Source organism: Macaca nemestrina, chromosome 9 (genome assembly GCF_043159975.1).
Source record: "Macaca nemestrina isolate mMacNem1 chromosome 9, mMacNem.hap1, whole genome shotgun sequence".
In the NCBI taxonomy this organism is placed as follows: domain Eukaryota; kingdom Metazoa; phylum Chordata; class Mammalia; order Primates; family Cercopithecidae; genus Macaca; species Macaca nemestrina.
The window spans coordinates 121555926-121571322 of record NC_092133.1 but is presented as its reverse complement, the minus strand read 5'-3'; the positions used below and the strand labels follow the sequence as shown (position 1 = coordinate 121571322).

Below are 15397 nucleotides of genomic sequence, written 5' to 3'. Positions count from 1 at the left end.
CACTACCTCATCCACATTCGGATGGCTGTTATTTATTTATTTATTTATTTATTTATTTATTTATTTATTTATTTATTTTGAGATGGAGCCTAGCTCTGTCACCCTGGCTGGAGTGCAGTGGCACGATCTCGGCTTACTGCAAGCTCCACCTCCTGGGTTCACGCCATTCTCCTGCCTCAGCCTCTCTAGTAGCTGGGACTGCAGGCGCCCGCCAGCAGGCGCCCGCCACCATGCCCGGCTAATTATTTTTGTATTTTTAGTAGAGACGGGGTTTCACTGTGTTAGCCAGGATGGTCTCGATCTCCTGACCTCGTGATCCGCCCGCCTCGGCCTCCCAAAGTGCTGGGATTACAGGCGTGAGCCACCGCGCCCAGTCTGCTGTTATTTTTTTTTTAAATGGAAAATTACAAGTGCTGGTGAGGATGTAGAGAAATTGGAACCTTGGTACTTTACTGATGGGAATGTAAAGTGGCTGAGCTGCTGTGGAAAACAGTTTGGCAGTTAGTGGTGATGGTCACACATTGTGGATGTACTTAACTCCACTGAACTGTAAACTTAAAAATGGTTAAAATGGTAATTTTTGTTTTATTTGTATTTTACCCAGTAAAAAACCAACAACAACAATGAATCAAGTAATAAAGCAAACTACAAAGAGATGGACAATTGTTTTAAATCCACCTTTCCTGAAATAACCTATGTTATAACATTGAGTAGTCATGCTAATACCTTGTTCTGTGCTGTAAACTTTTGTTGTGAGATATTTCAGAAATTATCTCTAGCAAACAGTATAGATAATAATATATAAGCAACACCCATGAACACTGGATTTGTTGAACATGAGCTATGACCCAAGTGTGGGCAGGGGCCTCTGTGTGCTTGCAGTGCTAACCAGCCTTCGTGGTATTCACACCTGCAAAGGTGATAGAAGATGATCTAACCTAGTCAACTTAGGCACAAAACTAATGACTAAGTAAAACCGGAAACTAGGAAAATCCATAGGTCACATCATTAAATGTGTCTGTGATAAGCATCACTGCTCTCTGCTTACGTTATTTGCTAGTACTCTTTTATTTTAGTCTAATCCTAAGTGTTACTATAATGGCTTCTCAGCCTTTGGCTAAGATCAAATGTTTAGATGTTACTGTAAAAGTTTTCTTTTTGTTCTATTTCAAATGTTTCTGCATATAATACTATAAAAGAATACTGGTAATATTTGCTTTTGTGTATAACTGGGATACGTTTTTAAAGAAAAGATTTAATGATATCTAATTGACTAGACTGGTGTAAATTAAAGTGTAGAAAGTCAAGGGGTACTTTGTTATAGTTTGAATTCTGTCATTACCTTTCTTGTAATCTTAGACTAAAACAGCATCATTAAAACAGAAATAGCAGTTTACTCTTTTGCAGATTTTACAGTAAGGCAAAGTTAATAGAGCTGGAATATCCAGTATAATGACCACAATACAAATACTATTGGTATCTCTCTTCCCACCTCCTCAGTTTTCAATATGTGTTATTTAACAATTATCAATGAAAAATGTATGAAGTATATAACCTTGCTTCACCATTCATTAGTTGTGTGACAACCTTTCTTAGCTTCCATTTTCTTATCTGTAAAATAGACATAATAGTAGGGCCTGCTTCATAGTTTTGTTATAAAAGCTAAATGAATTATTATAGAAAAAAGTCCTTAGAACAGTGCTTATATATAATAAGTCCTTGATAAATATAAGCTACTTTTACTTTGTTGCTGTTGTGGTGATGATGATGATATACCTACTATGCATTCAACCCTTGGATGAATATGATGAGCACTAGTAATATGCTTCCTCATCTCCAAGACATTTATTTGGAGGTAATATGCAGGTGAGGCCTTGAAATGAGCCTTGAAAGATAAGATTTGCAAAGTCTGGGGGGAGCCCTATATTTTTTGTGCTAGACATCATAGCATAGTCTACAACCTTTCTCTGCATGCCTCATGATAACCCTATCAGGTAATATAGACAGGACTTGCTGAATCAGGGATTGTTACCTAAATCCAAAGCCTTTCTTATTTCCATGCTGTACTGCATGTTTAATAATTATAGCTTGTATTATTCTGTGTCTTGGCCAGTTAGGTACTTCTAAATTTCCATTAGTTTTTAGTGAATAGTTTTGTTTTTACTAATTTTTTCCCTTTATTTTTACTGTCTGCATATATGCTGAATTGTATTTTTCCTTTTTAATTTTAATTTTTCTGATTTCTATTCTTTCATAATTTAACTCAGGTGTAATGTCTTTGCTGAGAACTCTTCTTCTGGATGTGGTCCCAACAATTCAACAGACTGCTGCTTTGGCTCTTGGGAGACTGGCCAATTATAATGATGACCTAGCAGAAGCTGTTGTGAAGTGCGACATTCTTCCACAGCTTGTTTATTCATTGGCAGAACAGAATGTAAGAATTTTAAAAAACTAGTTATATGTTTTTTGTTTTAGATCTTTAAAAATGTGACAGTTTGGATACAGTTGCAAGCCTGTAGGCATCAGAATTATTAGGGGGTTAACAAAATCTCCAATTCTCTGAGCTGCATGTAATCGTATTTTTAGGGTATTTTGCTTTGGTGCCAATAACCACCATTTATCTATTATTGATAATATAAAGAGAAAACAGATTTTTTAGGGGGGAATTATACATAAAGCAGTATTTCTATATATGGTAGTTTTAAACAATGCTATCGGATCTGTCTTAGGGAAGTATGTAGACCCTAGGCAAATAGTTGATTTCAGCAATCCTTATATGCTGGTGAAACCAAGTTAAGGGAAATAGTGAGAGACAGCCTTGAGGCAAGGGCTAGAGAAGCAACCAAAAAGAGGAAGAGAATAAGTATGTGTAATGGAAGGTTTGAGAAATCTTTTTTTACCAAGTTATAGGCATGTCAACTCTGTTAAGCACTACCTAAAAGTGCCCCATTTTTCCCCCTCCTATCTGGTACCACTTTCTATTTCTATACAGTGCCAGCTATTTGGTTTCCACAGTAGTTAAGGACCACTTGTAGGTAGGTTTTGGACTGTTCATTCTATTCTGTTAGTTTATCGTAACCTAGGGATAGAGCTTTCTTGACATATCTTTGGGATTAAATTCGTATTTGTGTAACAAAAAGACAAGCCAATTGAAAAATAGGCAAAGGAATTAAATAGACATTTCTCCGAAGAATATGTACAAACTAATGCTCCACAGCATTAGTCATTAAGAAATGCAAATCAAAACCACAATGAGGTATCACTTCATACCTTCTAGGGTGGCCATAATAAAAAATAAAAAGAAAATAACAAGTGTTGGTGAAGACATGGAGAAATTGGAACTTTCATACATTGCTGGTAGGAATGTAAAATGGGGGCAACCACTGTGAAAACACTTTGGCAGGTCCACAGTCAGTGAAACATTTTTACCACGTGGCTCAGCAATTCTATTCCTAGTTATATATCCAAAAGAATTGAAAACAGATGCTTCAGTAAAGCCTGCACACAAATGTTCATAGCAGCAGCATCCACAATAGCCAAAAGGTGAAAGCAACCTAAATCAATCAACAGATGAATGGGTAAACAAAATGTTGTGTATCCATATGATGGATTATTAGTCACAAAAGGAATAAAGTACTGGTAAATGCTACACCACGGATGACCCATAAAAACATTATGCTAAGTGCAAGAAGCCAGACACAAAAGGCCACAGATTGTATGGTTCCATTTATATGAACTATCCAGAATATGCAAATCCATAGAGACAGAAGCAGATTAGTGGTTGCCAGGGGCTGGAAGGAGAAGGGAATGGGAAGTGACTGCTTTATTTGTAAGAAGTTTCTTGTTGGGGTGACGATAATAGTCTAGAACTAGACAGTGGTGATGGTTGCACAACATTGTGAATGCACTAAATGCCACTAACTTGTATACTTTAAAATGGTTAAAATGGTAAATTTTATGTTATGTGTATTTTGCCAGAATAAAAATAAATCCTAATGGTGCAGAAATTTGCCTTATGTTTATAGATCAGAGAGTCACTTAACTAATGCCTGTTATAGCTCTACAAGGAGTCACAGAAATTTTATTTTTCTTGTGGGTATTCCTTCTATCATCAAATACTGTTGGACTTTCTTCCTCTTGGACTCTTAGCTCTTTCTTTTGAGAGCAGAGTCTGTATTCTGGTATCCCACGTAGAAGATTTTCAGTAGAAGTTTTCTAAGTTGAATGAATGTTAATTAGTTGTAGAGGGACAAAACACTAGAGCAGAAAAGTGAGGAGGCAGTGAAAACACGAAGCCTTTGCACCAGCTTCTGTCTCCCTCACCTTCCAGCCTTTAAGTCATTTCTCACAGGAGATTTAATCTCTTCTTTATGAGGTACAAAGTCCTGTGGTTTTGCTTTTTTTTTTTTTTTTTTGGCCTTTCTTTTGATGAGGAATGGAAGAGAAGAGTGTTAGGAATTTGGGGGAAGTGAAAATTAGGAGAAAGAGGGAATGAGATCAGAAAGTGTGAGTTATAGGCACTGTAATTAATAGTGACTATTGATACCCATAAATGGTCTGTAAATTTGATAATTCTGCACTATAAAAAGTCAAATTAGCTAAAGTAAAGTAATGAAAATAAATGTATCACCATTTTTTCCCCCACATTTGTAAGAAAATAATCTATGGAAACCTACTTCAAAGCTCTACAGTAATATTTAGAGTAAATTAGTAGAAATTTGGTTACTTATATAATTTAAGAAACTAAAGAAAATATGTCAAATCAAAAACATCAGTACTAACATAGCATGTTTCTTATATTAGCAACATATACTGATTTTTAAGGTATACTATGTTTAAGATATACTCGATGTATTTTTTTCTCCTGTAATTTTCATTGTATCAATATTATAGTCTAAGTGAATAGAATGCTTTCAAAACAGGTGCTGTAGTCAACTAGTCACTTTTTAGTAGTCACTGTGAAGAAATAGAAACTTAGAATGTAAAATAGGGGATTAAGTGGGTTTTATTAATAACAGAAAGAGGAGACCATCACTGAGTCATTATGCTAAGCATAAAACCATAGTGAGTGTCACAGCCACATATTTCCTATATATTTAATTTTTTTAGCGATGTGAAGAGAAACATGTTAGTCTTGTGTTTTAGTTTTATTTACTCATTCCTTAGTCAGACACAATGTGTCTATAGGAAATATAAATATGAAGCAGTATTTAAAATTTACAAAATGGTAAGTAATTTGCTTTTATCTTAAAAAAAAAGCATTTCTAGAGAAAATAACTTATATCCCATTGTTTGGCTGATTTATTTGCCAGGAAAAGTTTTAAAATATGTCATTAATGTTTTGCCTTTATGTTTATTTGATGATTGTAAGCACAGTTTGGGACATGGTTGTTACTTCAGAATAATTGGGGACACCAGAAAGATTAGTTGAGGTCATGAAAGGCCTACCATGAGGGCAAGTAAAGGAAATGAATTGGTCAGTTGACAGTGAGCTTAGTTGCACATGCTAACAATCTAAGAGTTCCCAAGGGTCAAACAATACATTTTGGTGTAATGCAGATACATAAAATCTCATTATTTTATGAATTTGTGGAAAGTATGTTTATAATTTTATACAATTTCCAAATGCATGCTTCAGGATAAAACATTTGAAATACAATGTTAAACATACCTTGTTTTCAGTTTAGTTACTGAACCAGAAGCAATGAGGGCACATCAAATAATCAAAATTATTTTGCAGGATGTTTTTCATCTTTTATATTCAAAAGCTGTTGAGCTTTATTTACATTAATGTTATTTTTATGCTAGTTTTGGTCTATTTTAGATTTTGGTTTTCTAAGTACTCAATTCATTTTGAGTTTTGTCTGTTTGACCCTTGTAGCGCTTCTACAAGAAAGCAGCTGCCTTTGTGTTACGAGCGGTTGGTAAACATTCTCCCCAGCTAGCTCAGGCAATAGTTGATTGTGGAGCACTGGATACACTGGTCATATGCTTGGAAGATTTTGACCCTGGAGTCAAGGAGGCTGCAGCCTGGGCACTTAGATATATTGCAAGACATAATGCAGGTAATTTAAAATATGCACGAGCATATTTTAAAATAGGATTATTACAATTCAGATTTATTAGGTAAATCCAGTTTTGCTTAGTAAAACATAGATGGGGTTTTAATGATGTTTCTGTATGTGATGAGAAGTACATTTTGAAAGATGGCCAAGTTGTTTGGATCATATATTCACAAACAAACAGAAAAACCCTATATATTTCAGTCTTTATCTCACAGAAGGGAAATTTGAAGAGGTGGAGAAAAGGAGAGAGGGGTGGCAGGGGATGGGAGAGTGGGCTTGAGTCTCAAAGGCCTTGGTAAATTGGTTCAGTTATTAGGTTGGTGCAAAAGTGTTTTTGCCATTAATGGCAAAATCCCCAATTACTTTTCCACCAACCTAATAAAAAATTATTTTAGTTAGTCACCCTCTTGGGGTCATTTGGTCTTCCTGCCCATTCATGATAGGGAGTTCCAAACCAACCAGAAGACGTATCATGAGTGAGTGATGTTGAGGAGATATGGACATAACTTTCTGGAAAATATTGGTATTCAACTCATACTGGGCAGGAAGAAGAGAAGGAGCATGTTCTCCTATAAACTGACAGCTCAGTGGGGTCATAAAGAAGGGACCTGGGCCTCTTGTGAGAGGATTGTGTCGATGCACCCAATTGGTAAAAAGTACATGAGGAACATAATTTTCCCCATCACTTTACAGAAGTTGCTTATGAACAAATAACATAAGACGAAAATACAGTTTTAAAATAAACATATGTAAAAATGATCAACTTTGCTAGTAATCAACAAATTGTATATAAAAACATCAATTAAGATCTTTTTAACCTGTTATATGAGTGGGGGGTGGTGGCAGAAGAGTAAAGCAGCAATATAGCCAGGTGATTAAGAGCACCGTGGCATTAGACAGGGTCTGAGTTTAGTTTAGATACTACCATTTAGTTGCTGTGTGACCTTGGACATGGCTTATAAACTTTCTGAGCCTTAGCTTCCTCATCTGCGGAAGAGGATGACTAATAGTGGTTACATTGGAGATTTGTTGTGAGGATGATGATGTGATACATGTAAAGCACTTAGATCAGTGCTTGGCATATGGAAATACTCAGTACATGTAACATATTAGTATTAATACTGAAGGTTAGAGTGGACAATATGACATGTGTTCACATTGGTGAGGAACTACAAATTGTATAAACTGGTGGAGAGCAGTTTGACAAAACTATTAAAGTTGTGAAATAGATCATGGCTACCCTAAAGAAGCCTGCTTTGAGAATTCATCCTAAGGAAAGAATTCCACAGGGTGGAAAAGCTATATTCATGAAAATGTTATTATAGCATGATTTGTAAACACCTCAAATATTTGACAGAAATTTAGTGGATAAATTATGGAACTTAATGAAATCTCAGGCAACAAATTTAAAAGGTAATTATGAACCTACATGGTAACATGGAAAAGTGATTATAATGTTAAAAAAGATATAAAATTGTGTATTACAATTATAATAATGTAAAAATAAGTTTTTATGTGGATGTAATTACAAAAAAATCGTGTTTGTTTTCCTAAGGTGGTAAAATTAAGGAATTTTTTCTTCATGTTCCAGATTTTCAGTGTGTGTCTATGTCTAAAATATTAGCTACTGTGCATTGAGTAATTAGTATATGCCTGGCTCTGTGCTGTGTGCTTCAGACTCATTATCTCATTTTGATTGCAGTTACCCTTGGGTAGGTATTACTCTCCCTGTTAAATGGAGAAATAAAGTGGACTTTAGAAAGGATATCCAAAATTATATTAATGATGGAACTGGAATTTGAGTCTGTCTGACTCCAAAGCCTATGTTAACTACTATACCATACAGCTTCACTAAATACTTCCTGAAACAGTATTGAAGAAAAACTTCAAAACAGAAACAGGAAGAGGCTCTCCTATGGTTATATTTAATTTGGTTCTTAAAATGGTGACATTATTACAGACAAAATAGAAATAAAACAGTATAAAGGCAAGTTGAAAAAGACAACTGTTGTCATGCTTAGAATTATTCAGAATTAAATTACAAATTATTATTTTCTTAAATCTAGATTTTGATTTTCCAAATATGTTTACCTTAAGACTATTGTTTAGTACATGTTGATTGTGAAAACTACAGCAGGGTTTTAAATCAAAAACTAGTTATCATGGGGAACTACAAGAGTATATTTAGTAAGTTTTTTTTATGCCAGAGGGACACATTACAGATTGTAACATGAGCGTTGGAAAAGAGCTTTGAGGGACAACTGTATAGATACTCTCTGAAGCAGGTGCCCCATAGATAACATTTCCACCCCTTCATTTTGTTGAGTCTGGGGCAAAATGATTATAGTTCATAAACAGGATCTGTCTTAGGGGTCCCATTCCAAATTCTTGCTATATTCTGGCTCCCACATGGAATTTCCACTGGAATTTCAATATTTCACAGTAGTTAGGGGCCTGGGACCCAGAAGCTCCCAGAAGATATTATTGCATAGATTTCTCAGAAGGAAAGGGAATTGTTGCCTAGTAAATAATAAAAGTCATCACTCACATCCATATCAATGAAAATGGAGGATTTACCTCCAAATAACCTGATTTTTTTTTTTTTTTTTGAGACAGAGTCTTGCTCTGTCACCCAGGCTGGAGTGCAGTGGTGCGATCTCAGCTTACTGCAACCTCCGTCTCCCAGGTGCAAGGGATTCTCCTGCTTCAGCTTCCTGAGTAGCTGGGATTACAGGGGCGCCCCACCATGCCCGGCTAATTTTTGTATTTTTAGTAGAGACGGGGTTTCACCATGTTGGTCAGGCTGGTCTCGAACTCCTGACCTCATAATCTGCCTGCCTTGGCCTCCTAAAGTGCTGGATTACAGGCATGAACCACCACGTCTGGCTTTTGTTTTGTTTGTTTTTTGAAAATAACCTAATTTCTTTATGATTTCCTAAAAGCAAAATATATTGAGATTAATAAATATTAGTGGAAAACTGTTTGTTAGACAGTTTAAGAAATATAAACCTTAAATTGAGATGCAAAAGAAATAATGTGTACCTTTAAAGGCAATAGAAGGAAAAAGTTCTGTGTATAGGAAACACAATTAAAATAATTATAGAGAGAAGCCAATGGGCATTACCTGACTTTTCCTTATTTGAAAAATACAACTTCTAAAACTTATTTCTATGTATAGATTTTGAAGCATTTTACAGATAAACAAAGGGAACTTCAGGCTGACAACCAGAATGGTGGGTTTTTTTTTTCCAACTGTGTACAAATCATATCATTACATTTTATGATTGAATCACCAGTTATTGAATACACATGGCAATGTTTACCTCTGACTTTGCAGATAAATAAGTGATTTCTTTCTAGTTTTTTCTGCTCCTTAGTGACAGCTGAGGTAAAATTCTTCTCAGATTGGCTTTCTCTTTTCTTACTTTTTGTAACCCTTTCCCACTCTGCAGAATTCTTCTTTTGTTTCCTCATTCACACAACTTTTTTTAGTCTATTGTTATAATTCTTCTCTTTTATTATTAGCTATTGTTGTTAATCTCTTACCATGCCCACTTTATAAATTAAACTTTAAAAAGTTTGTATAAGTGTAAGGGGCACAAGTGCAGTTTTGTAAATAGATATATTGTATAGTTATTCTATTAACATATTTATTTATTCAACCAATATGAAATCTGTCACTGTTTCCAAGGAATAGTCTTGCTTTTGGAAAGGGTGCCTCGAGAGCCTGTGCCAGCTGGAAGCGTGATAGGCAAGGAAGGAGGGATGGTGGGATTCCCCAGCCACTGGGCTTCCTCAGCTGATGGCTCATCTGCTGGAGGTGGGTGAGGGAGTCTGCTGCAGGAGGTCCCAGGCCTTCCTCCCCTGGTCCCCAGCAGCCTCCCTCAGGCATTGTGACTGAAGTCCTGCGGCTCTGTGGAGAGTGCTTCCAATGAATGGCCTTCTGTGGAGACAGGGGCCACAATGAGAGCACTTGGGACTGAGGTGAGAGCAGCAGCCTGGCTGCAAGTGTGCGGAAGTGTTTTGTGTGAATGGTCTTCCACATTTGGGCTCAAAAATGATTTTTAAATGTTTATTTTGGGAGCTTTAGCTAAAAAAAAAAAAAAAAAAAAAAAAAAGGTGTTTCTTTTTGGTAAACTTTGGCTTATCTCAAGCCTGGCAAAGAGGAATACATTTGATTAGACATTCTACAACTTTTAAATTATTGATATGATTGTCATGTAGATGATGAGACTGAAGTAGAGAGGTTAAAGGATTTATTCTGGTCACACAGCAGTTTATGCTGGAACTGCTTGGCGACTGCTCAGCACTTTCAGAGATTCTTGCATTTTACACTGTGAGGGAGGAAAGTGTACAAGATCTCATCATTCTTTTTTGGCTCCTTGTAATATCTGAAAGTCTTGCCAGATACCTCTGTTTCTAATCTCTGTTGGCTGCTTTCCACCTGGTTGACTCTTCCTTCTCTTGTGGACCTGATTTCTGTCCAGCTCTGTGGCAGTTGAGAGATGAACTTGCTGTGCCAGAGATGAGCAGTGCTTGCAGGGGCTGGCTGATGTGGACATGACGGAAACATTGAGTCGATTGTATCCTCTTTACTAGATAGATAATGTAAGCAAGGTCTCAAGATGAGCTGGCAGCCCGATTGTTTTCTATCATATATCAAATGATTAAATGATAAAATGAAAAGTTTAAAATTCAGAATTTTTGTGAATATTCTTCTCATGCCACCCATGTACAAATATCAATAGCTTAAATGTGCGGAACAGGCTTAGGAAGCAGCAATTAATTAAAAAATCTCACCTACTTATTTACGGTGAGAACACAAAATCTAGTCTTAGCAATTTTCAAAGTAATTAACTTTTAAAAAACCCAAATATTAGTGACAAATATCAGAGATAACAGCTAAGGACTTTGGTTTTTCTTAGAGGGAGAAGGGATGGGGAGAAGGGACTAGAGCCTGTTAATTAAAAATTGTTTTAAAGGCCTGCAGACAGCCGTCTTTACTGACGCCTATAGATTTCGGTTGGTTCCAGTAACATATTTTGCTGCTTTATCTTTCTTTTTATATCTTTTTTTTTCTATTGTGGGGGTTGAGGAACACAAACATAGAGGCAAATGAGGTATGTGGGATAACATATATTATATATTTCATTTATTTTTATCCTAACACTTATTTTCACAAATATATTTGTATTTTTTTAGGTGCCAGTGAAAAAGGTATAAAGTGAAAATAAATATCCCTCTATGTTCTTTGGGCATCGAGAACAAATGTGCTAAACAAAAGAACATTTTAATTAATTATAACCTTGTTTTACTTGGTAGTTACCTAATTGGTTGGTTATTTTTAGGGTTCAGTTTGTGTGGTGCTGGTAAAAAAGTTGTGATTCTTTTGTATTTTTGTTTCTTGTAATTTTTTTTTTTTTTTTTTTTTTTTTTTTTTTTTTTTTGAGATGGAGTCTTGCTCTGTCACCCAGGCTGGAGTGCAGTGGCATGATCTCGGCTCACTGCAAGCTCCACCTCCTGGGTTCACGCCATTCTCCTGCCTCAGCCTCCCGAGTAGCTGGGACTAGAGGTGCCCACCACCACGCCCGGCTAATTTTTTGTATTTTCAGTAGAGACGGGGTTTCACCGTTAGCCAGGACGGTCTTGATCTCCTGACCTTGTGATCCGCCCACCTCAGCCTCCTGAAGTGCTGGGATTACAGGCTTGAGCCATGTGCCTGGCCCCTCTTGTAATATTTTTAGTTGGGAACTCTTGGCTAATAAAATCTTCTAATTTTTTTTTAACTTAGAATCTGGAGCAACAAAATGTAATATATAAGCTCAGATTCCTAAGTTACTCATGCCTCTAACTTTTTATATGAGGCTAGCAATCCATTTATTTAACAGTGTCATCATCATGGTAATCATCAAAATGTACTTGAGGCATTTATGTCTGTGTTCCCATATCTTTCCAACTGTATAAAGTAAAATAAATTGACTAAGACCTCATGTGTGGGACTTTATAATCTAAGGCAGAAAAATTAATACAGATGAGCATGAAGGTCATCTAGACAAACATTGACACAAGGTACAATACTATATTAAAAAGCATATATAATGCATTGGGTGACTATACATTAGAGTAAATGAAAGATGAATTATAACTGGGCACAGTGGCACGTGCCTGTAATCCTAGTACTTTGGGAGGCTGAGATGGGAGGATCACTTGAGCCCAGGAATTCAAGACCAGTCTGTGAAACATAGTGAAACCCTGTCTGTAAAAATAAAATAAAATAAAAAAAATTCACCAGATGTTGTGGTGTGCACCTGTGGTCTCAACTATTTGGGAGGCTGAAGTGGGAGGATCACTTGAGCCCAGGAGGTTGAGGCTGCAGTGAGCTATGATTGTGCCACTGAACTCCAACCTGGGCAACAGAGCGAGACCCTGTCTCAAAAAAAAAAAAAAAAAAAAGATGAATTACGAGTTACATTTTTTGTACAATGGCAAAAAGAGGAATCTTTACTTTCTCAAGAACTTTGTTACATCCAGATAACAACTGAACAGTCCTTGGCTTAGAAATACAGGAGGAAGTGATACATGCAGTAGTAAGAGGAAGGAAAGTGCTTTGTCCTACAAAATACCTCCTCTACCTGGTAACACCTACAATTCTTGTAGTTTAAATCTTTGTTTTTGGCTTTATGCAAATACCTGTGGGAGAAATGTCAAGTCTATGTGTGCTGAGTGGATAAAGAGAAGGATATTTTGTATACTGGTGGTTTGGAAATAAATCAAGTTTGAACAATGCACCATGACATGTTTCTCTATTGTTTCTTGAACTTAGTTTGTTTTCCAGTCACTGGCCTGTAAATCTGCCTAATGCATTTTTGATACTGGGGGGAGGAACCCACTTTTATTTACATTTGAATTTCTAGAAATACATGAAGCAAAATGTACTTGATTGAAATTTGAAAGTATTCCAGTTGAGCGTTTTACAAACGTCTACAAGAGAGTTTGCTATTAGAAACTCAGGACTTGGTTAGCATAAGAATTGTACCTTGAGATAAGACATGTTCATCATCTTATTTTCCCATAGATTTTTAAATCCACAGTCTACAGGAAAATAGGAGCTGTATTTTCGTCATGTTAGCTGACTGATTTTGCACAGTTAATTTTTGGAGCTTGGTTTGCTCTTATCAGGGTTTTAGATGAATGAACCAGTTTGCTCTAAAAGTGTGGAATAAGTTAATTGCCTCAAAGGATTTTCTTTTTTCTTTTTTTTGAGACGGAGTTTTGCTCTTGTTGCCCGGGCTGGAGTGCAATGGCGCCATCTCAGCAACTTCCGCCCCCCTGGGTTCAAGCGATTCTCCTGCCTCAGCCTCCCGAGTAGCTGGGATTACAGGCGCCCACCACTACGCCTGGCTAATTTTTGCATTTTTAGTAGAGACGGGTTTTCACCATGTTGGCCAGGCTCGTCTTGAACTCCTGACATTGTGATCTGCCCTCCTCGGCCTCCCAAAGTCCTGGGATTATAGGTGTGAGCCACCATGCCCCGCCACCTCAAAGGATTTTCAAAGATAGGACCTCTAGCGTTTGGTGTCACTGTGCTATAACTAGCCATAGACCATTTCTCTAGATCCCCTTTGATCCCACACTACAGTGTTAGCAGTATGGTAGCCTCTATTCACCTGGGACTTTTGCACACTTGAACTGAGGCTAGTGCACATTAAGGAGCTACATTTTTTATTTTATTGCCATTTAATTAATGTAAAATTAAAAATTGATACTCAACTTATTTAAAAATTTGTAGGTATAATTGGAGCAACTTGGATATGTGAATCTACCTTTTCAACTGTAAACTTTTTGAAATTTAAATACTTACTGAGCATTTCTGATGAAAATGTAGTGGCTGAATTGAGAAATGCTGTAAGTGCAACATACACCCTAGATTCCAAGGCTTAGTGTGAAAAAATGTAAAATATCTCACTAAATGTTTAAAACATTGATTGCATGTTGAAATTACATTTCAGATATATTGTGTTAAAGTATATTAAAATTATTTTCACCTATTTCTTTTTACCTTTAAAGTGTGGCTAATTTTGAGTTTTAAATTACATTATGTGGATAACATTTCTATTGGATAGCACATGAAATTATTGTGTCTATGCTTTGTAGATACTTGTTAAAAGGCAATGTGCTGGTAATCCTGTGGTCTTAAAAAGACGTGTGTTATTTTTGTTTATACATACATGTATACAAACATACATGTATACAAGTATACATACATGCATGTGTGTATACTTGTGGACATGTGTGTATGTGTGTGTATGACTGTAGTAGCCAACCTCCCAGATCATATGTCCTGGTTTTCAGACCCTTGTTTAGACTTCTCCTGCATTATACCAGGGCTGGTCTGTGTGACCAGCAGAAGTCATGGTATGTCACTTCCTGAGAGCAGGTTATAAAAGATAAGAGGCCAGGCACAGTGGCTTATGCCTATAGTCCCAGCACTTTGAGAGGCCAAGGTGGGAGGATTGCCTAAGGCTGGGAGTTTGAGACCAGCCTGGGCAACATAGCGAGATCTCATCTCCAAAAAAAAAAAAACAAAAAACAAAAAAATTAACTGAGTGTAGTGGTGTGCAGCTACTTGAGAGGATGAGGAGGGTCACTTGAGCCCAGGAGTTTCCGGCTGCAGTGAGCTATGATGGTGCCACTGCACTCTGTCCTGAGTGAGATCCTGCCTCTGGATAAAAAAAAGAAAAAAAAAAATCAGTGCTTCTGTCTTGGGCACTGTATCTTTCCTGGGCCACTTGCTCTAGGGGAAGCTGGCTACCATGTTATGTGGACACTTAGGCAGCCTATGGAAAGGTCCACATGGTGAAGAACTGAGGTTTCTAGCAGCCAGCAAGGAACGGAGGCTTCCCAGCAATGATGGGATTGAGCTGGAAGCAGATCCTCCCCAAGGTAGGCCTTCAGGTGACTGCCCCAGCTGACAATTGGACAGCAACTTTGTGATTCTGAGCCACAACCACCTAGCTAAGCTGCTCCTGAGTTCCTGACCCACAGAAACTCTGAAATAATAAGTGATGTTGTTTTAAGCTGCTCAGTTTGGGGTTGTGTGTTACATGACAATAGATAACTAATATGTAATCTGAATGCAAAAAAGGTTCATTATACTATGTAATAGCAAACAACAAAACCAAACCAAACCAAAAATTAATTAAATGTCCTCAAGTGGGAAACTGGTTAAGTAAATGATGGCATATTTGCTCAGTGGGATATTAGGCAACTGTTAAAAATGTTGGATTAGCTGAATCCTCAGGAATAAAAGTAGCCAGTGGAAACCCATGAGG

The 15397-nt window shown here is 36.8% G+C and overlaps 1 protein-coding gene across 4 annotated transcripts in view; it reads left to right on the top strand.

Moving 5' to 3' along the window:
- Positions 1–15397, top strand: part of LOC105480042 (sperm associated antigen 6) — a 65763-nt gene that overhangs the window by 16452 nt on the left and 33914 nt on the right. For all 4 annotated transcript variants that reach the window (XM_071070393.1, XM_011738481.2, XM_011738479.2 and 1 more), the window contains exons 3-4: positions 2268–2434; positions 5882–6065. In XM_071070393.1, coding sequence (XP_070926494.1) covers positions 2268–2434; positions 5882–6065 — 351 coding nt within the window. The remainder of the gene's footprint in view (positions 1–2267; positions 2435–5881; positions 6066–15397) is intronic.